The following is a 25,883-nucleotide window of genomic DNA, read 5'->3' as shown; positions in this document are numbered from 1 at the left end:
CAGCTCAAGCTTTCCAGAAGAGTTTTGCGGAATGGGTTTGATCAACGAATGAAATCCGCAACTAGCGGCTAATAAAGACTTTTTTTTTGTCATGGCGACCCTGGATAAAATAGGTCACCATTGCATCACTCTTCTTTTCATCACTGTCTGCGTATGCCACTTCTTTGTCGTCACTGCCATTCATAAGCCACCATTGCAAAAAGAAGAAAAAATCGTCTATGACAACTTTTCCTAAACCAACTTCTTTATAGCTTTGCACGTCTCATGCATTGCTTGATCAATTACGTAAATAATTTTACTACAAAATACCGTAGGTCAGTAATTAGTTTTTTCCATTTTAGTATACTATTACAGAAGCAAAAACTAATTGTAGTTTTGTTACAGAATTGTAGATACTATTACAGAAGAACATGGCGGTGATTGACTGTGAACCAGGCAGCAACTTACATGACACTCACGGGAAAATCTTACTCATGTGTTTCGGTCCATCAATCTTTAGTGCAGCGCATTGTTTTTTCATTTTCATTTTTAAAAATGCGTAGGTAAGTCATAGAAGGTCTCTCAAAAATGAGAGTCCTGGTAGTTTTACCATTTGTATTTTTATTAATTCTGTCCCAACACTTAACTTAGCAGGTAAAAGCTTTGAAGAAGTACTGATGGAAAGCTAAATCTATGCAATTGGTGACGTAGGAAGCTGTCCAGTGATAAAACGCAACACTAATATCGTCACCTCAGAGCAACAGTAAGATATCTTAGTGTTATTTCTGGGATTAGAAACCTTACTCTTGCTCTGAGGCGACGATATACTTTTAAATTTATTTAACACATTTTCTCATTAAAAAAGTTAAGAATTTCGACCCAAATCATTTATTTATATTTCTCTGAGTTTAAGAAAGATGGGATAAAAGTACAGGCACTCACCAAAAAGTCGATGTCGTCAAATCCGTTTTCCATAAAATTGTTCTTGTAAACGGCCAAGTCGAGGCTTTTCAACCACTCCTCAATGGTGCTGAAACTCGACGTAAAAGACGACCGCTGGAACTCTATAAAAGAGAAAAATAGTTTAAAAGATCAACAAGTTAAAGAGACATGGCTATCTTTCTGATCTGACAAGGCCAGTTATTCAGTTCTGTTTTCAAATTTTTGAGGTATAGAATTTACTATGTAAGGTCTAGAGTATTGTATTTTCAGCTAAAGCAAAAATTAAACAATGAGAATCGACCTCTTTGAAGGTATGACACAACAGTAGCGTATTTGGCTCGGACGGGCGAAGAAGATACTCAGCTTTAATTCTGAAGTTGCCGTAGCTGCTTTGAGAAAAGAGAAGGTGAGGTTAATATTGTTCTTACATTTCGCCATACATTTATTCCCTTGTCTGATGTTTTTCCCATGGGCATTTTCACTGTATTTATTTCATTTCTTTTCCCTAAAGGAAATGAAATAACCACAGCGGTCTCTAAAAATTTCAACGTGTTCATCTACATCACAAAACAGTCACCTACATTAATCATTTCTACAAAATATGAATTACGCAATTGTGAGATAACGGAGGTTAAAAATTAACAGAATTTAATGTTTTCAAATAAGAGTGAGAGCATTGCGTTGAATTTCCTTGGATGTTTAAATCCCTAAACCTCTTTTTTGACTACCAACTTGGTCCTCACCTCATGTTTGCTCAAAGATTCGGCAAAAAAAAAAAAAAAATCAAAGAAATCAGTTAAAGGATGTGTTCAATAGTGTTGTGGGATCAAGTTTCTTTCCTCTCACCTTTTCTGAGCCTGGATAGTGTCCGAGCGAAAGTCTCCTCCATATCCCGGACGAATCCGGAATCTGTGTTGGTGGACTCTCCAAGATCGGAAGCTGTTGACCTGTCGTAAGAGGCGGACCGGGACACCTGGCCCCCCGGGTCTGAGCAGGGGCTCTCCCTGCGACGAGAGGGACGTGCCCCATGGGGCAACGTGTCGTAAGTCGAGGGTAGAGGGCGGGAAGGAGGTCTCAAGTTCAGTTGGAGATCACACGGGCAGGTGACTGGGCAGACGGAACCGCGACAGAGACCTGAAAGAAGCAGAAAAACGAAATCAGGTATTTTTAGAGAGAACCTCCTGTGCCATTTTGCTTTTATTTACCGTATGTTTTTATTTATAAAATAAATTACATTAATCTGAAGTTCGTTTTGATTTAAAAAATGCAGTAGAATTGAATTAGTCCTAAAGACTTCATTGAGAGAACGTAGTAAACATCTTCACGAGTACTTATTACTCACCTCATTGTGCTTATTAAAGAAAATAAAACTATATAATATAGTTTACTTATTTAAAAAAAATACTGGTAAGTCGGAAACTATATTAGTGCTTTCTCCAATTCTTTGCATAAAACTAACATCAATAATTGTACATACGAAAGACTCATTTCAACTTGCTTTGTTGAATATCAAACAGCCTTTCATTTAAAAATATTTAATTTTTGTTTTAAACAATGCGTTTTTTTCGCCGAAAAAATCTAACGTCATATCAAGTTGCATATTCATTCCGAAAAGTTGCCATCAAGTGCGAAGCCGTCCAACGGAATGTAGCGGGGCTACCAGAGAAGGTTCTTCGATACACCATTTGACAGGTGCTGCTAATTGTTCTTGGGATGACGGATATTATTACTATGTATTCATTAAGTTTAATAAACAGCAGCATGTCAAGAAGAGCTGATGCTTACTTAATGACTTTTCCTCCTCTCTTAAGTCTAAAGTTCATTTATTGCTTGACTTAGCGTTGTAATGTGAATCATTCAAGCAAATGCAACTATTGAAGCTGAATTCACATCTGCTAGGTATAAGTACGTCGTGCGTTCGATAGTATTGATCAGATAGATTGGATACGATTTCAGAAAACATTTATGCGCCCATTGTGTTAATTGGTATGACAGTAAAAAATATCAGTATTCTGCAATAATCTTTTTACCAGTATTACATTGCAGTAGCCGATTATGGACTTCTTGTTTCGTTCCCTTTAATTTTTTTGTTTAAATATTCCGAAATATAGCTCCACTTTATGCAACTATAAATGGATCTCAATAAACATCATACCAGATATTTTTTAATCAATCACTTTCAAGCAAATTAAACCAGTGAAATATAAGTTAAGGAACCTGATTACCAAGTTGCCAACCAAGGTTTGGTTTTAGATGGCCTGTTGTGGTTAAAGTTGTCTCAGCAAATCAACCTGCTGAGGTCAATGAAATGAATACCAGAGGTAATTAGTTATTCTGCCATTAATTTGAGGTTAAATGTACGTGGCCTAATCTCATGTCTTCATGGATTGATACATAAAATAATAGGCCAATAAAAGAGGAAGAATGCAAAGCATAAAGATATTTTGTTTAAAAATTGAATATTTTAAATATTGATCCATAAAACAACCAATTTTCATAAATTCGGGAAAATCAGTTTATAAACATGTATAAACTTGGGGGGGGGGAGGGGGAGGTATATCAAATTTGGTGCTTCTGACTTAGATCAGGTCAGCATGTGTGTAAATTATGCGCTGCAAATGCTGATGATTTGACCATTGGTTTTTCATAAATCATTACAAGACTACGAAGTTGTTGAATATAATTCAAACTATGGATGTTTAGTTGAACTAAAATTAGACTCTTGATGCTATAAGTATGTTAAATTGTTTTTCATATTTCTTCATTTCAGTTTAAGATTTCGAATAGTATGTCAGCTTGTATCGTTACCTGCAAAAGGATCGTCATCAATGACCTCTTCGATGGTGTCCGTGGACACGGATTTATTTTCCCTACGCAGGGACACCCGGATGTGGCCCGTGCAGTCGATAGTGGCGAAAAGATCGTCCTCAGTCAGAGTTTCGCTGTCACGTGACGTACACCTGCCCCGGATCTCCTGTAAAAGAGGAATAAAAGTCAAATTTTGTGCGTGGTTCAAACAGTTAGGAGGGAAACACTAATAAGTTAGAGTTGATTTGCTGAGTTCAGACCCTTGCTGTCCTTTTGAAGCACCATGTTAACCTCAGGGAACACCCTGTTATCGATTTAACTTGAAGTGTTCTGTTGTTTTTTAAAGCACCCTGTTCTCTTCTAAAGCTTCACGTTACCTTTTTCACGTAACCTGTCACTATTTTGAAGCATGCTGTTGCCTTTTTGAAGCATCCTTTCGCCGTTTTTAGCTCCCGTCTGCCTCTTATCAACTGTACCACATCCGTCCTTCCTGTATGATGTGACATTCACCTTATCTGGTTCGTTAACTGTGTACCATATGTCAAAAAATACTAATGGAAATAACTTGTTATGGTGTGTGTTGGTGATTGTGTTTCTCTACATTTAAGCAAACTGAGACTGGTTTGCCTCAAGGAGCTGTCGTCAGCCCTATCTTATTTAATGCATGCATCAATGAACTCCGCAATTTCTTATCGACCAAATATTCGATTAAGTCAGCACTCTTTGCTGATGATCTTGTGCTCCAAAGAAACAACAACAGTCATTAAGCATAAAACTTGATAAATCGTTGGAGAAGCTCGATGACTGGTGTGGGAGTAATAATATGTCTGTTAATATTGTCGAAACTACATGTCAATTTTTTACGTAAAAAAGATAAGTATTAATACCTCAGCTTTTTTATTGTGACTTTACTACTAAATTTAATGACAAAACCAGTTTTGGATTGCACTTTGGGAAAAAAATGGTACGAACGAACATGTGACCCGTATTAATGAAAAGGTGGAACGTAGATTTTCACTGTTGAAGCGTCTGGCCGGCTGTAAGTGGGGGTGCAGTAGAGACACTCTTGTAATTTCTTACAAAATGTATATCAAGCCAATCCTATCCTACTGTAAGGCGATTCTTGCCTCTGCTTTCAGCTCTTCTGTTGACAAACTTGATAAAAACTCAAAACCAAGCTATATGCCTAATCACTGGGAGAGTTAAATCTACCCGTAATTGCAGCTATACGATCTTTAACTAATCGTCTCCCAATGAAATATGAAATTCACAGAAGTTCTGCCATCCTTAAGCAAAAGCTTCGTAGGTTCCCAGGTAACTCCTATTGGAGAGATTATGATTAAAGCGAGCAGATAAATCTTAAAACCCAACATGTCTTTAATCACGTTAGTTACATGATAGCAGAGGATATTGATGTTATCCGGGAGGCTGATCTGTTAATCGGTCCCTGGTGCCCCTTATATTTCTGTGATATCCATGTGTCACTTGATGTAATAGAAATGTGCATTGACAAACGTAATATGGGCGACTCTCAAATTCGTGCTTTTGCATATACAACTGTTGAAAATAGACATCCGGCAAATATGTGGACCAATGTCTACACAAGGACTACGCAGGAGTTTTTTTGTGAGCATTTTGCTTTCGATAGAGCCGTTGACAGGGGTACTACAAGCTTTATGTAATGAATAGTAAGCAATTTATATTGCTTTGAAACAAATTAGTGCGCTGAAACATAAATTCAGTAACGGTGGTTATCCTGTCTGACTCCAAAAATCCGCACTCCAAGTCATCTCCAATAATGAAGTTTGTATTTCTAAACGTCTTTTTTGACTGTAGGTCTCTTTTAAATTTTCTTTCCAATTTCGTGGCATTACAGTGTGTTCCCTCCTACTGTGGAGTTGAGGGTAATGAAAGAGCTTATTGCCTCGCAAAATGGGGTACCGAGGCCTCTGTTTTGCGGTGACTAAATACTCTGTTGATTGTTCATTCCACTGAAATTCTCGTTAAAATGGAATTAGAGAATCAATTTAAGTTGGATATTTCAACATTAACTATAAGAAAGGACCTGGGAACGTCTTTGGAATAGTAGACCAACTGTTCCGGACCTTCCACGAAGTTCTGCTGTTGCCATTTTTCGGTTTTTAACCGGACGCAATTGCTTAAATGCTCATTTAAAATAAAATTGGACTCTAGGACTCACCGGCTTGCTGCCTATGCGATTCTGAACTTTTAATGAAAAATTTACATTTGGACACGTGCATTGCACTTAAAGATTTTAATCGTATTATCCGAAAACTTTGGGACAGGAGGCGAATAACTTAAGCGTTAATGCCTGGCACTTGTATAAATAAACGATTTAAGGAAGTGCCCCCCCCCCCTCCTTTTTTTTCCGAACGTTAAATTTCCCTGAAGTAAGAAGTATCTGTTTTCGCGAGTGTCCTTTTTTCTGTGAAGTGTCCGTTTTATCATTCGCAAATTTTGAATAAGTGAATTATCTGACATGACTGCGCTTCTGTTTGAAAATTATCTTCACTTTTCAAGAGAATTTCCCGTTGCATAGGGTATATGGGTCGAGTTAAAGTAAATAAATGCCTACTCTAACACTGCCATTAAGACCTTTTCCGCTGAAAATATAATAGAGATAAAATAATGTCATTCGACATTATTTCAGCAATAAAAGAGCACAAATTAGTAACGTAAGAATGGTGTGGCTGGAACATGAAACTGTTAAAATAGAGGGGAATCTGGTGTGAAGTTAAATTTTGAGGGTGGTTGTTCCTTTTTCTTTTTCTCTCTTTCAGGTTTAGTTTGAGAGGGTAAAAGAAGAGTGTTTTCTGATCACTTTATCGTCTACATTCGAAAATAAAAGTAAAATTTTTAACTAAGTGGACGTTGCAAGCAAGCAATGCTTGCTCATTGCAGAAGATTCTAGTTTTCAAAGGAAAGAACGTTCAATTTCATCCATAAGATCACGTCTTTTGTACTGAAAAGGGGTTCCTGGTGAATCCGGGACGCGTGTATGTATTTAATGAAGTAGTTTTGTGCTTTATTAACGTTGTTTTTTTTTTTCTTTCTCCCTCTCTCTTTAAATTTTTTGTTTTGGAAATGAAAACCATTTCATTTAGTATTTTGAATGCAATAAATTTGCTGCAAGGAAAATAAAAATAAAAAAAAATTCTACCCGCTGAAGTCCGCTGTTACCGGAATAATATCTGAACGGAAAGAGCTATACATAAAAATTGGTTGTAGATATATTGAAGTTGCAACGCGCTAGGCAGTGAGACCACTTCTTGTTCCACTTGGTGCTAAAATTTGCTGTTAACACTCTTATCTTAGAAACGGTAAGATATACGGGGGAAAAGTCAGTTACAAAGTCCTTCAGCATCATCGATTTAGAGGAAGGTTTTTTTTTTTTTTTTGGCAACTCCCCCCCCCCCCCCTTCCTCAAAATTGAAGTCTTAGAAACGAAATTTTTGACCCTTAATTTTCAGTATTGTTGTGAGAGACGTAACTCGGAAGCGCTCTTTCAGAAAAATTTCGAAATCGAGGTCCTGAAATCGCAATTTTAGACTACCTTTAATGATGTGGAGGGAGGGGGGGGTACGGCTATAAGGGGCTCTAAACCGGAAACGTTCTGAAACTGGAAATCAAAAAAGCAATTGTAGGGCATCTTTTATGACGTTAGAGAAATAGTTGTATCTAAAAATTTCTTCCGCTCTTAACAATTTATCAAAGCAAAAAAAATGCTTTCCAACCAATGCGTAACCCCCCCCCCCCCCCGAAAAAAAAAGACAGAAATAGTTCTTGGATTCTGCTCCTGCTGTACGTATTCAACATATCAATTTTTATATGAATTCTTGTGTTATTGTTTAACAGACAGCAATCACTCTAAAATCGGAAATCATTCGATTGGGTCACCCTCAGAAGAAATTAGTGCCCCTCCCCCCAAAAAGCAACACCAGCTGACATGGCGATGCACATGTATACCAAGTTTCTTTGAATTCCATTTGTTACGTTTCGAGTTAGATCGCCCTCAAGAAATCGGTCAAATATATGCTAAACACAAACAGACGGACAGATGGTTCCAAAAACGGTTAAAATAGGTTCAGCGCAGCTCAAAACATGTTAATCTGTAAAAATGCGAAAATTCTCACATAATCAATAGTCTTCTATGCAGAAGAAAGTAATCGAATGATGATCATTTTTCATCTTTATCATTTGACTCCTAGATCGTTAACATTTCGTCTTTTTGTCATCAATAAAAATAGAGTTCCTTTAAGTAAAAAAAAATTACTAAGGGTTCAGCGGCCTAAAAAGTTTGGGAACGGCTGCTTTAAATAAAAGTCTTGCGGAAAAACCAGCCCCAGTTTTCGTATTTCAAAAACATTTGCTTGTTTTGGGTTTTCTACTGTAAAATTTTCGATTTTCAGCCTTAATTTTTTGTTTGTTGAAGAGAACAAGCGTTTTTACACTGGATGATATTTACATGAATGCCTCCTGGGGTGCTGGGTCCATAGTGCAGACAGCACTGAAATTTTTAGGGGAAGGGGTTAATTTAAGGGATTTTTTGATCTCATTTTTGGGGAAGGTGATGCCCCGTAGCATTTGAGGGGAGTGCTTCTTCTTCCTTAGGGGGATGGGCACTAGGGTGGAGGGAAAAAATCAAAATCTGATAAATGCTAAGTAATTCTGCGAAAAAATTGCCTTTTGTAAAGATATTTGGTCATACAAAAGGATTTCGACAGCAAAAAAATCTTGAGGTGTCGCTCGCGTCTTGAAATTGACCATTATTGCATAAAAACTGGAAAATGTTGCAATAATTTCATCAAAAATATAAATTTGATGTTATATCACTTAAGAGTGCTTTTTGCGTAGATTACACACCGACACCGCATAAGATCATTTTAATAATGAACTGTATTTTAAAGTTCACATATGTTTGAATTTGACCAATATAGCATCAAAATTGCCCTACATCGTAAGACTCCGGACTTTGATAAAAAGTATCAGAGGTTATTATTTGTAAAATATTGCTCCCAGATTAATTAATCACTGTTAAAACTACAGGTTGCATTCGGCACCTTTCAGGGGTGAAACGCTTGTTCACCAGCGGCACCCAATACGGAGCCGAAATTGCACCTCTAACTAGGGTGAAAAACAGGCACCTTTCAAAAAGAAGGTAGCCGGGGTGAAAAGAATGAACCTACGGAGAGAGAAATGGCACCCTTACTGTAGATCCTCCTCCCCTCCTCCCCCGTATTGTGTGCTTTTTTTTAATGTAATTGTGTTTTTTTTTAAATAGTTTTGTTTTGATTCATGATAGTCTACATTTTGCACACTTTTCACATTGCATGAATTCAGAACTGGAAATGATTAAAACTTGTAATTACAGCATTTGATCATATTTCAGAGTTTTCAACATAGTTAAGGAGTGCTCATTGCTTTAATTCATCTGATCGTTCTCTACATCAGTGTTTCTCAACCTCTTTTGACCCACGGGTCGGTAAAAGCAAATGAAAAACATTGCGGACCTGTGAAATTTTTATTCTTTTCTCAAAAATAAATAATAATAATTATAATAGCTCTCGGGGCGGTAAAAAAACTTGTGAAAAAACTCTGCGTACTGATAAGTTTTTTTTTTTGCAAAGTAATATTAAAAATGAATAAAACAATAAATATCTACAGACTTTATTTGGTATCAAAGAGTTGTCACAAATATATTTAAAGTTAAAGACGAGTAATTATTTCAATAATCATAGTTAAGTTAATGATTATTTGTGAGAAATAACCGCACCGAAAGTAAAGTGTAGATGTACTTATGAATTATTTACATGAAGAGCCAAAAATATTCTGGGATATTAAAGTTACGGAAAAACAAAATCCTTTCTAGAAAGTTAAAAATTTCAATCAAGAGTAACAATAAAATAAAATGCATATGAAATTTTTCGACAGTTGAAAAACCTAAAGAAATAAGAAATTCCTAACGCTAACGAAACATTAAACGCTAACAGGAAATGATTCAAACACTTGAACGAAAAAGAAAAAAAAAAAGCTAGACGGAGAGAGATTTCCTTTTTATTTTTTGCGCTTGCTGTTGTGTAGTAATCTACGAAGCACAAGAATCATTTTTATTTAGGTTCTCACTTGTTGATTAGTGATAAATTGCGGTTATTATTTTGGTGATTAAATGTTGCTTATCGAGTACTCAAGAAAATAATGATAGATATATTTAGTAGCGTTTTGAATGATGGAAATTTCACGACAGTAACGGTCAACTGAAAATCAACAACTAACGGTACTACGGTATCGTAACGGACTAACGGTAACTGAAAAGCATTAAACGTACTTTTAACTATGTTTGAAAGCCCTAAAAGCTACAAAGTGATCAAAAGCTGTACTTACTTGTTATTTTAAAGAATTATCCTAGAAAAGCTGAGATTTAATCCAATAGTGTACTTCATTCAATGTGAAAGACATAGAAGCCACGCTTAGATGCAACCTATCATTCGTTCGCCATATTGAAGTGGTTGAATGGTGAATGTATGCCGGAAGCGCATGCGCTAGCAAGTCATTTTGCGATTGCTTGCTGTTTTGGCACACCTGTCTACGATTGTCTGCTGTTTTCGCACCCCTGCTCTACTTCCTGGCTAGTATTGCACCCTTGGGCCTCATGCTTTCACCTTAGGGGGAATATATTCACTCGTCTGGAACCTCTGGTTATAACAGTGATCCTTACATAGATACCGAAAAAATAAGTAATAAACGCATTTTTTGCATAGGAAAAGAAAAAGTCTACTATTCTACTTAGCGTGTTTCTACTTAGCGTGTAACTTTGGCGCAAAATGTAAAATTGACGCGTGATACGAAACGTACGTTAAGTATAAAAGTTCTAAAATAAATATGTAGCTTGCAACAGCCCGCATAAGTCACAACTCGAAACAAAAGAAGTTGGTAAATAAATTTTAATGATTTTTGAGCCCTCAAAAACTGTAACCACATGTCATACAATAAAGCATAGTTTGGCTGGCGAGTCGTACTAATGTCTTGACTCCTGACAATGTTTGGCCTTATTGATATTTTGCGGGGTAAGATTTCTGGATTCTAATCTGGCTCTAAGAAATCTCTCTTGGTTAGACAACAAACTGTGGCTGATGCTTCTTTGTCTAATTTTGTGCATCGTCTGACTGCTTTAGTATAACGTCAGATTTTGAAAATTGTATAATTCAGTGGGTATGCCACCAATTTCTTTACAATTTTTTTCTGAAATACTTTTTTAAGTAGAGGATCCGAGTTTTCCCACTTCGGTCTATCAAAGATCTCTTGGTAAATCTCTCAGCATCGAAATTTAAATCGGGAATTGTAAATTTTCATTATCCAACCGTAATCTTCGAACCTGCCATCACAATCCGACAGATACCAAATTCTCTGATGATGTTTGGATCATCAGAAATACTGTTGTTCTGCATACTGGTTATTGTGAGAATCTAAAAATATGACACCTGAGATTTCAGATGACCGTCATCAGAGAACTTGTTTTGAGACGGATTGCGACGACCAGTTCGATAAATTTAACTGGACAATGAAAATTTATAATTCCAGATTTCAATTTCGAAGTTGAGAGGCTACCATGAGCTCATCGATAAGCAGAAGTGTGATAACTTGGATCCCTCTTTCAGAAAAAGAATTTCAGATAAAACTTTGAAAGAAATGATGCTTGATGGCGTACCAACTGAGTTGTATGGTGTTCAAAACCTCACATGTCATACTAAAGCAGTGAGACAATTGGTTAACTAAGAAAAAGAAGCGTCAGCTACAGTTTGTTGTCTAACCAAGAGGGATGGATTTATTCGAGTCAGATTAAAATCCAGAAATATTACGTCACAATATAACACTAAGACCGAAAATTATGAGAAGTCAAATAGTTCAACTTGCAAGCCAAACTATATTTTATTGTAATCAATGTAGTTACAGTTTGAGGAATCAAAATCCTTTAAAATTTATTTAGCAACTTCTTTTGTCTCGAGGTGTAATTTAAGTGAGCTGTTGCAAGCAACATTTATATTTAAAAATTTTTATACTTAACCTTTGTTCTCTATCATAGGTAAATTTTACATTTTGAGCCAACGTTATGAGCTTAGTGGAAATTAATTTTGTTTTACTAGATAAGAAATGCTTTTATTACTTATTTTTCCGTTTCTATGTAAGAATTAATTAATACAAAAGCAAACTTTTACAAATAATAACTTCTAATACTCATCCTCAAAGTACTGATCATCACGATGTTATTCAATTTTTACGCTATATTTGTCAAATTCAAAACAGGTATATAACTCTAAAATACAGTTTATTATTATTATTAAAATAACCTTATGCGATGTCTAATCTACACAAAGAGTCAACTCTAAAACGATATTACATCAAAATTATAAAATTTATATTTTTGATGAAATTATTGTAACTTTTTCCAGTTTTTATGCAATAACGGTCAAGTTCAAATCACGAGCGACACCTCTATTTTTTTTCTGCTGTCAAAATCCTTTTGCATGATCAAAAACATCTACGAAAGGCAACTCTTCCGCAGTATTATTTATCGTTTATCAGATTTTGATTTTTTTCACTCCACCCTAATGGGCACCTCTGGTAGTAAAAAGTGATACCGTAGGTAACTTTTCCCACATTATTTAAATTTAAATATCATGCTTACTGAATGTCTTGCTGAAGTTTTGTTTCGTTTTTAGCCTACGTAGAAGTAAAAGAAAGAAGGAAATATAATGCATAAAAGAAGGTTTAATGCATCTTAAAAAATAAAGTTAAAAGTAAAATAATTAAATAAATATCTAATAATTAAAAATTGGAAAGTTGGGTTTTGAGATGGGGGAAATGTGTCCGTCGGTATGTTCCTCCCGCCCTTTAATAACTTTTGAGTGAAACAAACATTTCGAATTTTAAAGCAAATATAGGTCCCGTACAAAAAGGTTCTCCACTTCGTTTTGGATTTGGGAACAAATGGCAAGGGAAAAAAGTTGGAACCGCTGATCAAAGTTTCCAATGTGAATCAATGAACTCTGTAAATGTAGTTTCTCTGCTAGCGGAGCTTCAATGTGGGAAAGAAAATCTGTCTTCGCGACTATGTCCTCTTAGTTTTTTTTTTTTTTATAAGTAACGATAAAATGAGTTTAAGACGGGAAAAACTGTTTACTCGTAGAGTAAAACTGGAGTAAGGAAAGAAAATCGTTAAGCGTCCCAAGCATATTTACAAAATGAAAAACTAAATTTCGAAGTATCAAGTTCAGTAATGGAAGCACTGGCTGAGTTACATTTAATATAATAGACCGCCCGGTTATCAAATCCAAAGACGGGAGGTAACTTACTGCTAAATACCCAAGCTTTGCCTTCAATTCACTAGTCGAACAGCACCATGAAGCGGACACTCGCTGGTGAGATAAATTTACTTTATCTAACAGTTTGTTGGCACTCTCACTTTCAATGGGATGACATTTGGCTCCCAGCTCGGTAGTTAACTAATCCAGACTGATAAGTTCTAATAAAAACAAAACTGCAGTCTTTGGATGTGATAACAGGGTGTCTGGTGTATTGCATGTAGTTCTGCCTTAGTCCTGGCATAGGGGCGGTAACTTACTGCTAAATACGTTACTGTTAACATGGTATTTTCCATGCCATGGATTTTGCTCATTTTCCTATGCGTGACCCCTTGTAATAAGTAATTTATTTTGGAAATGCTAAATTTAGAAGAAATAACTCATCATCATCAGTGGCGCGATAAATCAGGGTGTGCCAAGGTCTTCTGCACTGGTCGTCTCCAGCCTCCCCTATTCGCAGTTAAGCTCTTCCAATTCTTCAACCGTAGTTCACAGTATTCGCCCAGCGCAGCTTTGGCCTTCCACGTTTTCTAGTACAATATGGTTTGGCCGTGAACATTTTTTTCAAATACTATTAAGAAGGTCGATAACGTGGCAGACCCAACATAGACGGATAATCTTAACAATGTGAATAACATCCGGTTGCTTAAATAATAAAGAAATAAATAACTGTTCAAATCAAACTATTGAAAATTTTCTGCTTTGATCTGAAGAGATTACCCACCCTCCTAAATGTTTTTCTGCTCAGCTGGGAATGTGCTATCTTTTCTTGTAGAATTTCTCTACTACATCCACTATGAGCTACATCTTTGTGCTTTTAAGCGAGCTGCTTGATATTTTCCCCTTGGTGATGTACGCCCTTTTCGGCTTGCGCCCCTGGGCCAGTGCCTAGGATGACCTTATGTTTAATCCGGACCTTTTTTCAACTGAACGTCATCTTCTGAAGTGCATTCATTTTCCTATAACATACACTCGTAATCTAGGATAACCAAGATTGACAAACTGAGGCGTCATTTATTATCACGGACATTACCAGAAAAACATGTTCACAGACTCTGTCTAGGCTACAAGACGTCTTTCTAGGTAATTTCATTTTTAATCCGGATTGGTAATAGAATTTTCGTACCCGTGGTTGGATATTCTACAACAGAACTCATTAAGTACGTTTGCCTTTGATGTAAAAGAAAATGACCAAGAGTGACTATCTGAGGAGTCATTGAGTATTATAAACGTATACAATTGCTAAGAACGTACTTGTAGTGTGACAAGATTCATTTTGAGAGCCTCTATTTTTGTCCCCCCCCCCCCCTCTTTTCATTTATAAAGAAGTAGGTTCGATCATAAGTTAAGTAATGCCCCATAATTTTATGGAAGTTATAGTGCTTTTCTCTCCTTGTTCAAAGGTAATGTCCAGTATGCGTAGTTCATTTAGCTTCTCAATTTCGAGCTTTCAGGGCTACACCTACGTTAATCATTTCAAAATCGACAAATAAAACTTTCTTTGTTTATGCCGAACTTAATTAAATATCTTAATCTCGTGACAAGCAATTGAATTCAATTTCTCTGACTAGGTACCATTAAAATTTAAATAATTTTTAAGATGGCCTTTCGTTTGTGGTTTGCATCAAATAAAAAACATTAAAAAAAGAACTATTTTTCAAACAAGCTGGGTTGTGTTCGTAGAACCTTAATAAGATGAAACAACTCAACAGAGGGTAAATCAACAAAAATAACTTTATTTTCCATGCAAGCATTCGCAAAACATAGGCAATAAAAACATGGAAGACATAAATAAACATGCAAAACAAGCAGAAACAAAATCATATAATCTAATTAAGCGATAAAAAAGGGGTAACTAATGCATCAATAAAAATACAAAATAAATACAAAACATGCAGTTGAATGTACAAAAGATGAGTTTGAAAGCACAAAGTTGGTGATAAAATATAATGATGCGTAATATATAAATATACCTGTACATTTGTATATATATGTATATGTACATATATGCATACTTCAATATTTCCGAAAGTATTTAATTAAAACACAAAAACAATAAAATTATCTTTGTATACAGCACAACTAAAAACATGCTCAAAGTAGGCATAATATTCACCGAATTTTTCTTCTCTCCCCCCCCCCCTTCGTAGAAAGTTACGATAGCATTGATTTAAAAAAAGTGGTCTTTAGAAAGGTTTAACGGCCCCATACCGTGATACATTGCATTAACACTCATGAATGTTAATATCTAAAGGTTGCAGACAAATGCAATAGTTTTTGGATAAAATTTTGGAACAATATAGAAAATAATCAATTGTACGATTTAAAAAAAATTGTTGTTTATCATTCAAACTTTTTATACTTTAATGTAAACTACTTATCTAAAAAGACTGTTATAGCTTGACCACAGAGAGATGGTGGATGAACTGGAAACGGACCACTTAATTTTGTAATGGGTAATATCAGCGAGACAGCGCGAGTGGTAAAAAGTTGACTCCTTGCAAGTTGCTGTTCTTGCCTATTACAAAATGAAGTGTTCTGTTTCCCTTTCCTGTTCATCCGCTATCTCTGTGGTCAAGCTATAAGTTGCACATATTACCAACTCGCGTAACTATTTAAAGGAATTAACAGCTATAACATATTATAAGGGATAACAATCCATCTGCGAATACATAAACCTTTTGTTTTCAACCATTCACTAACCATAAAAATCAAACAAAAGAAAAAGAAATCGTGGAAGTTTCGCGATAGCAATTCAGTGCCACTTTTAGCCAAAAAAACCCAACATCTAACAACCTTTTGCAGCTTTTACAAAAATATACATGATGCTTCCTAAAGCAAGAACGCTGCCTTTTTAATGCGTGTATTTTTGAGCAGAAAGCATGCAGAGAATATCACAGGAGATTTCATTCGGAAGCCAATACGCACACGTTTTACATACAGCTATATGAATAAAGTGGAAATCGGTAAAACATTGACATGCACCAGCAAGGGCGAAGCGAAAAATATCTACAGACTTCTATTTGTACAACTCAGAGCTAGAATTTTTTAAAAGGTTTATAATTATCTTATATATTTGTATTACATATGCGTATTTTTTTTTAAAAGTAAAATAAAAATTTTAGAAGTGCAAAAAATAGTTCAGTCATGCCGAAAACGCAGAGATTCATTTCATGCACACGATTTTATTTGTTTTCATTTTGCTTCCGAATAGTGGAATGTACGACTTAATTATGTTGCTTAAAGTCACAGGAAGTTCTGTAAAATTATGAAAATGTTTAGACTATTTCTGAGGAACACAGAAATTTTTTCTTGTATTCAATGGGTCACGTTTGCTCAAAAACATTACCTTGTTTAGCTGTATACTTTTCAAACTAAAAATATTCCCAATACAAGAGAAGTACTTTGATCCAACAAATAAAGCTTAAGTAGTTGACTCCAACACTGTACGACAGCATGGGGGGGGGGGGGAAATAACGTATAAAAATGATTCATTAATAAAATTCTATTGTTAGTTATTCAAGATAAACTATTAAATTCTAAACCGGTTTCAAGAAAACAATTTAGAGAGTATGCAAGACTTTCCCAACGCTTGCTGCATCCGGAAAAAAAGCTCCTGAGTCATTTTGTGAAAATTTGTCAAAGGTTTCAGTATTCGATACATCAAATTCAGACGATAATGATATTAACTATTGTTCTGTAAACGTTATATCCATCAGAAGAAAAAAAAATTTGCAAAACACGGAAATATTGATATTAACTGTACACCTGCACAACATCAATTGATATAAATGAACAACATCAAAACAACATTTACATTAAAACAAGACATAAGATCAAAAAGAACACATATCTTTGGAAATTAGCCTAGGAAAGCCTTCATTGAATCAAGCTCAAATTGACGTTAATAATCAGCTAAAAAAAGTACAAAACGTAGAAAAGTTTATAATGGTTCAATATAAAATCACCGGAAATCTGATGGTTGTGCTTTTCAGGAGTTCAACTACGAGATTTGACGCTCCCCCTTCCCTCCGCGGGGTTTAAAGCCATTTTGCCAACTGAAGGTTAATATACGAGTAAATACATGCAAGAACCTATCCCCCCCCCCTCCCGGAGAAAATTCTGGTTGAGAAATTGACGGTGTTTATTCCAACTAATACAAGCGTACTGATAATGCCCATAAGCGTAATCATTCCCTTGAGAATCCAGTAAAAATGTTAAATATACATAACGTCACCAATCGTCGGATACTGTTATTGCGCTCTTGTGTTAGGGCAAAAATTGAAAAGAAAATGGTAATTTTATGTTTTATTCAATGTATTAGTTGGGATTAGTAGCGTACGTAGACGTCGGTACTCCCCCCCCCCAAAAGGATTTTTTGAATTTAACATAGTGTTATTTTTTCAGAGCGTGTGTCTTCATGGTCCTTGCGCTCCCCCCCCCCCCTTCCACCGCGGGGACTTCGAGGGTGTTATGTGCGGATCAAATGAAAATGGAACGAAATAGCAAAAGAAACAAAAATATTTCAAAAGGATTTTTTAAATTTGTCCCACAGTTTACCAAATAGTGCTTTCCAAAATATTTTTAACGAAAGGCGAAATTTGTCCACGTCTTGGCTGTTCCAGGAGAATAACCAATAGTACAATACATGGAAAAAATGAAATAATAACACAGGCTGTAAAATTGAAATTATTAAACCGGTAAAGGGGGTGAATATGACATCTGCTATCATGAGTTATCATTTGAACTATATGCTCGGTTAGTACTGCTGACAAGGCATTTTATCGTAGCACTACTGCAGATTCAAGTTTTAAAAAAAAGAGAGGAAATGAAGTTTTTGCACAGTCTTTATCCCGCTAAACAATATTATAAGCAGAGCTAAATGAAAACTCTTGCCACTGAACAGGTCCTCCGAGAGCCAAGACGCAGCATTGTCAGTTTGGTCACCAGGTTCCGCTCCGCCAGAAAACTTATTAAACCTATGCAACAATGATGCATATTCGGGCTCCTAGTTTCCGACTAGGCTGACATGGCCTCTCGACCTGAACCTCACCTAAATATATAACCCAATCAATAGGACGAAGTATGAAGATGAAATGATTCCTTAGCAAAACGTATCTTTGGATTTTACTAAAACAATAAATGTCACCCGAAATCGGGGTCATTTGAAAGATGTTCGAAAATGAGCTGAAAATTAATATGTACCTCAGAGCTATACTAACGTAAGTCCGAAAATGGCAATTTTCAGATTATTACTGCATTGTATGTAGAATCTTATAACTCGTTGAGCCATCAAAATGCAATTATATTTCAAAAATTTCTTTACTGTTATTTACCAGTGTTAAAATGGGCAAATCTTGGTCTGCACAAGACAAACCTTTTTACCGTCTCCTTCAAAGTAGCTACGGTATGCCTAGAGTGCCTTGAGAACAGAGTGGCGACAACAGCGGTGTTTTTTCCCCCCGAACAAGCGTGGCCGCAACTTTCGTCCAGGTGACGAGAGAAAATTTTGACCGTTTGGCGATTTGCCACTAAGTGTGAATCGTTATCGCGGTTTTGGCAGCAGACGTGACTTCAGCTTCTGAAGCATTTCGCACAGGCTACTGAGTTTCTCTCCATTCTTTTTTTTCACTTATCCGCCAAAAACAAATACATATATAAGATTTCTAAGAAAAACGAATTTGAAAGTGATAAGCGACATCACCATTTTCTTTAGATATTATGTGTTATGTGTGCGTGAATAGTAAATGACAAAGTAAAAAACAAAGTAAATGACACATTTTAACTTTCACAAGAGAAACGAATCAGGGAAGAAGACCATTACTTTAAAAATGAAAAATTAAAAAAAAACAAAAAAAAAAACAGACTGAGTCGCAACTGTAGAACCAAGAGGAAAAATTGAAAATCCTTTTAAAAGCCTTACATTATTAAAAATCAATGTCAAGTATTTTATTTGCTATTGAATAGAAACTGACAACATATTGAAATATCATTTTAAATCATTGCTTTTAATTTCCTTTTCGGCCAACAATAAATTCGTTTATCAATCGCGTGAATAAAGGCTTAGTCGTTATTAAAATCTGCGTTTTTAAAAACGTTATAATTCGAATTCTATGAAATATGGAAGTTCCAAACTCATTCTATCAGACACGGAAAAAAATTCTCTAAATTTTGATGTTAAATTTAAAAAGATTTAACTATGTTTTCACTGCAAAAATTGCGAAAAACCTTTTAGACGGGTTTAATTAATATCTTCGTTAATGAATGCCATCTAAAGACGCAACCTAGACCTAGCTAAGAACACTCTCGATCAGCTCTCCTTTCGAACAATTTTTTTTTTTTCAAAATCGGTCTATCCGTTTAGGTCAGTTTCAATTTTCTCTATAATGAATCATAAATAATAAGCAGCTTCATAGAATAAACTTTAAATAGTTTCCATATAATAACTAATATATATTTCTTTTTCTTTCAATCAAGATCCATTTTATTCTCACATAATTATTTCATTTGAGTAAAAATATTACGGGATGAAACCCATTTACAAGCAAAACTAACTTCTAAAACCCGAAAATCAAACGCTCCTGAAGCGGAGAATGGTTGCCGCAACGTTAGTGAAGCCAAAAAGCTCGCCAACACTATCGGAATCCAAAATCCCAAGATAAATGCTCTATAATTAAATCAATATCTCGCTTAGAGTTCCAAAAATGATAAAAAGTGATAGCCTATACATTTATGCATTTGAGACATAAGGTGAAATGTCAGTACAAAACTAATTATTCACAAAAAAAGCGTTTTTCTGACACCCATCCAATCTTCCTATGTTAAGTCTACGAGACTTTCGTCAAGATGCCCTCCGGCGGACAGAGGCGCTTTCCCGCTTCTCAGGGGGGATGTGCTGTCGCCACTCTGATCATTCAAGGCACTCTAGGTATGCCTTACGTTAGTCTGTCTTTGAGGTATAGAAATATAGCTTCATGTTAGTTAACATAAAACGTTAGCTGCTGGCCAGTGTGAAGTCGGATGGGGTGATTTAAAGGACGGTCAATGATGAGGTAACTATCATCTCATTTTGGCCATCATGGAGTCGGCAGTGGTCAATTGGGCAACATTCTAGGACGAGGTGACTATTACCTCATGTTGGCCAGTATCTTTCGGAAGATTTGGCCACCCACCTGACTGAGAGGCCGGATCTTCTCGTGGATACCAAGGGCGGCGGTCGACGGCGAGGGCGGCGGGAAGTCTGGCGTGGGCGGCTGCTGATAGTGAGTTGGACTGAGTGGGATCTGAATCGTCTGCCTCTTCGTCCTCAGGTCGAGCGTCTTGGGCTTGGCCGGCGGGATGGGCTTGTCCGGCCTCAGACCTTCTCCAGTCAACCGCCTGCGATGCATGGCCGTCTTCGTGGTACCCGTTGTGGTGGCGGTGGTGGTGGGAGGGCCGCTGCTGACTCTCCCACTGGCCACGTCATCGTAGAGGGCGCTGAAGGGGGAGCTATCGCTGCTGACCTTGCCGTTGGCGAGGGGTAGCTGGTTGGCGAATCCGCTAGGTGGCGTCCGCGGCAACGTGATGTCCGAGGGGTCGTACATCATCTGGTTTTGTGATGTAGAATCATAGGTGACGGATGACTGCCGGATATGATGCTGGGTCTTACCGCTAGGGGACAAGGACGTGATGGACTTGCGCGGAGGCTTGGCTGGTGGCTGAAAAGAGTCACCAGGAAAATTAGAGATAAGACAGATAAATACAATCGTATTAAAAGGCTGAATAAATTTTCACTTCTATTGCATCATTATAATCAACAGAAGGAATATTTTTATTACTCATAATTTAATGCATTACCAGTACTGTAATCTATGAAATTGGAAGTCATATCTACGGTTTAACTGTCAAAGAACCATACAAATGAGTGTTTTGAATCATGTCTACATTCTATTTATAAAACTAAATATAGGACGGATCGGCCAAACGCATGGTCAAGGATAAATTAAACAGCGAAAGCGTAGCGACGCCCACAAGCGAGAACTTTTTAATTTTTTCAAAAGGAAGTTCTCAACAAGGACGAAACGAGATGACGGAAGTTACATGCGTCATACATATAAATGTCACTTTTTCTTTCAAAAACTCTTTTAATTCTTTGATTTCTGCTTTTCATCGTTAATGAGCCTGGAGCAGTGAATTGCCATGTCATTTTGTAGCTTGCAAACCTGAATTTAGTTTTTTTTTACATACTATGTAATCCAATTGCTCGCTGTTATCACAACATATTATTTACACTACATCTTCCAAGCAAAGTTTTTCCGATGTGAAATAGAGGATTAGTCTAGTTACCCACAGCAAAAACAAAAGAAAAATAAGTCATCAAATGCTTAATATCTCTTATTCATCGCAAATATTTTTACTGAGAAATGCATCAAAGGCATTTCAGAAACACATAGATCTTAAAAAAAATGATTTAAAAAAAAAAGAAATTATGTTCAATAATTGGAAATCGGGAAGTGGTAAGTAAAAAACGGGAAGTGTTAAGTAAAAAACGGGAAGTGAGAAATAAAAAAAATTGAAAGTAGAGTATGGGGTAGGGATAGGGAAATGAATGTCATCCCGAACATAAGGAATGCGCTTTAAATAAAAAATTATCTTTTCGAAACGCACTTTCACTAAAAATGTTCATGCCTGTTTTTTTTTTTTTTTTTTTGATAAATCAATGCAAATTCTAAAGAAGAAAAAATACTCCAGAAATAAAGCTTAGGGTCAGAAAGTAAAATCCGTTTCATTCTACAGTTCGCCCAGCTGAAAATCGGTAGTTTTGACCCTAAGTTACTGTTCAACAACTATTTGCGTACTCTAAGAAGACACTAAAATATGAATAAACTTACTAGAGGTTTCCAACCAGGTGGCACTGAAATCCGTGATGATGGAACCTGAGGATCTGTAATGAAGAATTTCGTGGTAAATGGAACATGCTTTGAAAACTTTCAAAAAGTATCACTATGATAAAAAAATTTATTTTCCCTTCTAACGTCATTATGGATCACCAGCATCACCAGCACAATATGATCCAACACCAGGGGATAACAGGTGCCATTTGAAAAGAGGAAGAAAGAACTAATGGACATACATATAAAGAAAAATTATGCTCTGCTTTTAATGCACATTTTCACTCACTTTAAAATAAACAAGTTACGACATTTTCAAGTTAATCAACACAAAAATTATAGCTCTAGACCTTGTCAAGAGCATTATTTTCAAGTTTCAGTAGTAAATGATGTAAGTCTTGGGTCCCAATTATCACCCGTGTTCTTAATAACGCTCTTCGTAATTTTCTAGTGATTCAGCTTGTAAGCTAGGTGATGAAACCTGCATTTATTACAGAGTAGAAACAGAAGTGAACTGAACATTTTTGAAGACACAAATGTTTCTTCTTTTTGTCTTGTTAATGTTTTTGAATTTTGCAAAGTGCATAACGCAGATCCCACGAGGACATGCACCCCAAATTATCAATAGTCCCTTCGTAAAGTGTTGACGGCTCCATCATCGTGGGAGCTGCGTTTCAATGAACTGGGTTTTATTCGCAGCTTAGACCTGAAGTCAAACTTTTAGTTGTCGCCAATAGCAGTTTAGTTTGGTAACCATTTTTAAATATCAGTAGTCACTTTATTCACGGCTATTTTGTTTCCACAAAACCAAAAAAAGGTGCTACACTGAAAATCAGCTGTGGAAGAAAATATTAGCATCGGAGATACCCACTGCAATTTCCCTCATTAGCAGTTCTCTCTTCATTTCCCCAAATCCCAATGTGCGATCAAACTTTTGAAACAATGATCACGAGTTTGCGCTTGATACTTCTCAAGGGGTGGGTGGGGTGGTAAAGAGAAAAGCTTAATGGTTTTTCTTACCCATTGATATTATGGAATACAAAGTGTTTTAAAACTGGTCCGGTTGAGTATTTTATTCTATCGCCAAAAAAGAGGTTTTGTCACCAGGTGGCGAGTGGTTACTTTCAGTTCAATGTCTCAACTGTGGTTGATAAGATCCTCGAACAAGAAATGACAATGTTTATCTAGTTAGAAGCTTGATGCGATATTAATAATCGTTAAGTTCTTCAACAAAGGTGGAATAATAATAATACGCCATTTTATTCGGCCAAAATTGTCAAGAACAATTAGGATAATTTTAGCGACTGATTTTTGCAGCTAGTAGTCTGTGTCCCCTCAACCATATGGGACAGCATCAAAAGCTTAGTTCGGACGCAAAATTGTGTATCGGTGGCACTTTCGCAGCTGCGAACAACTGTAGAAGTACCAAGGCTGTTCATTTCTTGAGAGGACTTATGAAGGGTATTTTAATGCCAAGTCAAATTATTGCACCTTGCCTTACTAAAGGAGATCCTACACGTACTTCATGATCAATTTCATATGCACAAAGTGTGGTTGATCTCACTTGGTAACCTGTAACCATGAAAATGCCAATGTGAGACTTTTCTCTCTCAACTGGTATTTTAAGAAGCGGACACTTATGGATTTGTTCAGGAGACAGAAAGTGAAGAAAAGCCGTACCTGGTGGCGAGAAGAGTCCTTGCGATGCGAGGTCGTGATTGTGCGTCTCCGGGTTTGAGGAGGCGTTGGAGTGAGCATCCAGATCCCTCGGCAACGTCTCGTAGACCGAGGGGCTCCGACTGCTCAAGGACAAGTGCTCCGAACTCGAACCACCTTGGGACTTTCGGAGGGTGTCGCTGGCTCTGTAGGCAGCACAAAACACAATCTGATTAGTCAAATAACAAACACCTGTATATGTATAAAAATATTGCTGTTTTGTTTTAGATTATGTACCCAAGTTCTTGAAAAGAGTAAATACTTGTGTAAATTTATTGTTAGGTAACTCGATGAAGTTGATGCTCATACTATCTAATTGATTTTGTTCGGTTCGATTGAATTCTATTTACTGGCAGCGTAGCGCGAAATTTCTTTATCTAGGTGGGCAAAGGATATTCCAGGTGGTAGATACAATTGACCGTACTCGATTCGATCGAATTCTGTTAGAGTTGAATGAGCCCCTACAAATTAATTAACCAATTTCAGAAGTATCCATTAAACACTAAGTCATTAAATTAAGTGATGCCGGCGCGGCCAGGGTCTGCCAGTACAGCTCTATAACTATTTTAAATTAACGTGTCATCCAAAATGATTTGTTGAACTAAAGCGTCCTACGAAAATATTCCTCATTGCAGAAAATAATGTAGGTGGTGTTTGTTTTCGTTCGTTTGATGTCATATTATACTCTATCTATCCGTCCGATGAAGCAAAAAACGTGAAATGCCCCTTTTCGTCATTTAGTGAAGACGCGGTACGACTATGCACATTCTATACTCTCTTGCCAATGCCTTGAGATTAGCCTTGTTGTTTGCCAAATTGTCTGAACTGTCATTTCGAACGCTCAAGTAGTTGCCCCTCAACTCAGGTCGATCACCTTTATCACCAAAAGTGTGGAGTCGAACACATTTTTTTTTTTTTGTGACTGATTGACAATGACCAATTCCCATTGTATGATATCCTTTACCATGGCGAATCGAGAACAAATCACAAACTGCACAGTTTCAGAAATGCTGCAAACTTTGACTCGCAAGTCAGCGAGTTTCTGTTCCCTTCATATGTTTTGTGTACAGTTCACAACTGGTACTGTTCCTTTTTTCGACTGGTTATTGCCGATGACGACATTCACTGTGTGCTTTTGGCAAAATTATTGTGACTGGATTGTGTAACAAAGTTTATAAAAAGTAAAATCCGATAAGCACTTGGCTCAAAGGAAGTCCAATAACTATCTTACGATGATGTAGAAAAATGAGGAGAGTAAGAAACGGAGCTATCTGTAACAATACTAAACAGCGGACTAAATGCTCGGTTTTAAGGAGATGTCCAGTTTCATATTACCGTCTGTAGTCGCCCAGACACAACACACTACGTCTTCCAATCATTGGTACATTGTCTGGAGCATGTACTGTGCATGTGACATCAGGACAGCTTGAGACGGTTAGATGAATATGGAGATGTTTCTTCGAAAACCAAACCTTTTTAATGCCAATAAGAGATTGTAAAGCTAATGTAGAAGGACAAAAAAAATCTTTTGTACAACAAAAAACAACCTGAAAGAAGCCCTTAAAGAAAAACCATTTTCTGCTGTTATTTAAAAATGAGATGACGACTGTAATATCGAACATGGAGTACGCCCATTGTCGGCTAGAGGGATGAATTGTTTTCGAAAAATGTTTTCAACGTCGAAAATTTTAATTTGGCTTTTGTTCATTTAATGTACTTTTCTGGATTTAGGTTTGATTTTTTCTTTTGAAATATCGAAAGATATTCTTAACTTTTAGTTTATTTTTGAACTGCTTCGCTCTTGCATGGGTCGATGGGCGGACTTTGGGGATGATGAATAGTTATGGTAATAGTAGAGTATTTGAGCTATCACTCGTTTAGGCATGAAAACCATTTCTATTAACATATCCTAAGTTCTTCAAATGTGATTGACTTGTCAGAGTCAATATGTGATGAAGAAAGTGGTTCACTCACGTGGAAGATCGCTTGCTGCTGTTGTAGGAACAGGAGATGGTGTCCGTGGCTTCGGACATGGGGGATCCACTTCTGACTAGAGGGAGGAGGGACTTCTCGGGAGTGGCCACAAACGTCGACGCCGATCCAAAACTCGACAAGGGAGACGTCGAGTACGGAGATTTGCTCGAAGAATCCTCGACCTTGCCCACTGCAGTCGTGTGCTCTGAAAGAC

General features: G+C 36.6%; 1 protein-coding gene across 1 annotated transcript in view; it reads right to left on the bottom strand.

The window, feature by feature from the left end:
- Window positions 1–25,883, bottom strand: part of LOC129218478 (ankyrin repeat and SAM domain-containing protein 1A-like) — a 103,762-nt gene that overhangs the window by 15,237 nt on the left and 62,642 nt on the right. The window contains exons 8-14 of the mRNA XM_054852764.1: window positions 25,670–25,874; window positions 23,660–23,841; window positions 21,980–22,032; window positions 20,282–20,806; window positions 3,730–3,895; window positions 1,768–2,055; window positions 922–1,043 (exon numbers count right to left, since the gene is read on the bottom strand). Coding sequence (XP_054708739.1) covers window positions 922–1,043; window positions 1,768–2,055; window positions 3,730–3,895; window positions 20,282–20,806; window positions 21,980–22,032; window positions 23,660–23,841; window positions 25,670–25,874 — 1,541 coding nt within the window. The remainder of the gene's footprint in view (window positions 1–921; window positions 1,044–1,767; window positions 2,056–3,729; window positions 3,896–20,281; window positions 20,807–21,979; window positions 22,033–23,659; window positions 23,842–25,669; window positions 25,875–25,883) is intronic.

This window comes from Uloborus diversus, chromosome 1 (genome assembly GCF_026930045.1).
Source record: "Uloborus diversus isolate 005 chromosome 1, Udiv.v.3.1, whole genome shotgun sequence".
NCBI lineage: Eukaryota > Metazoa > Arthropoda > Arachnida > Araneae > Uloboridae > Uloborus > Uloborus diversus.
Note: the sequence above shows the minus strand (reverse complement) of the source record. Positions and strands in the feature narration are given on the sequence as shown.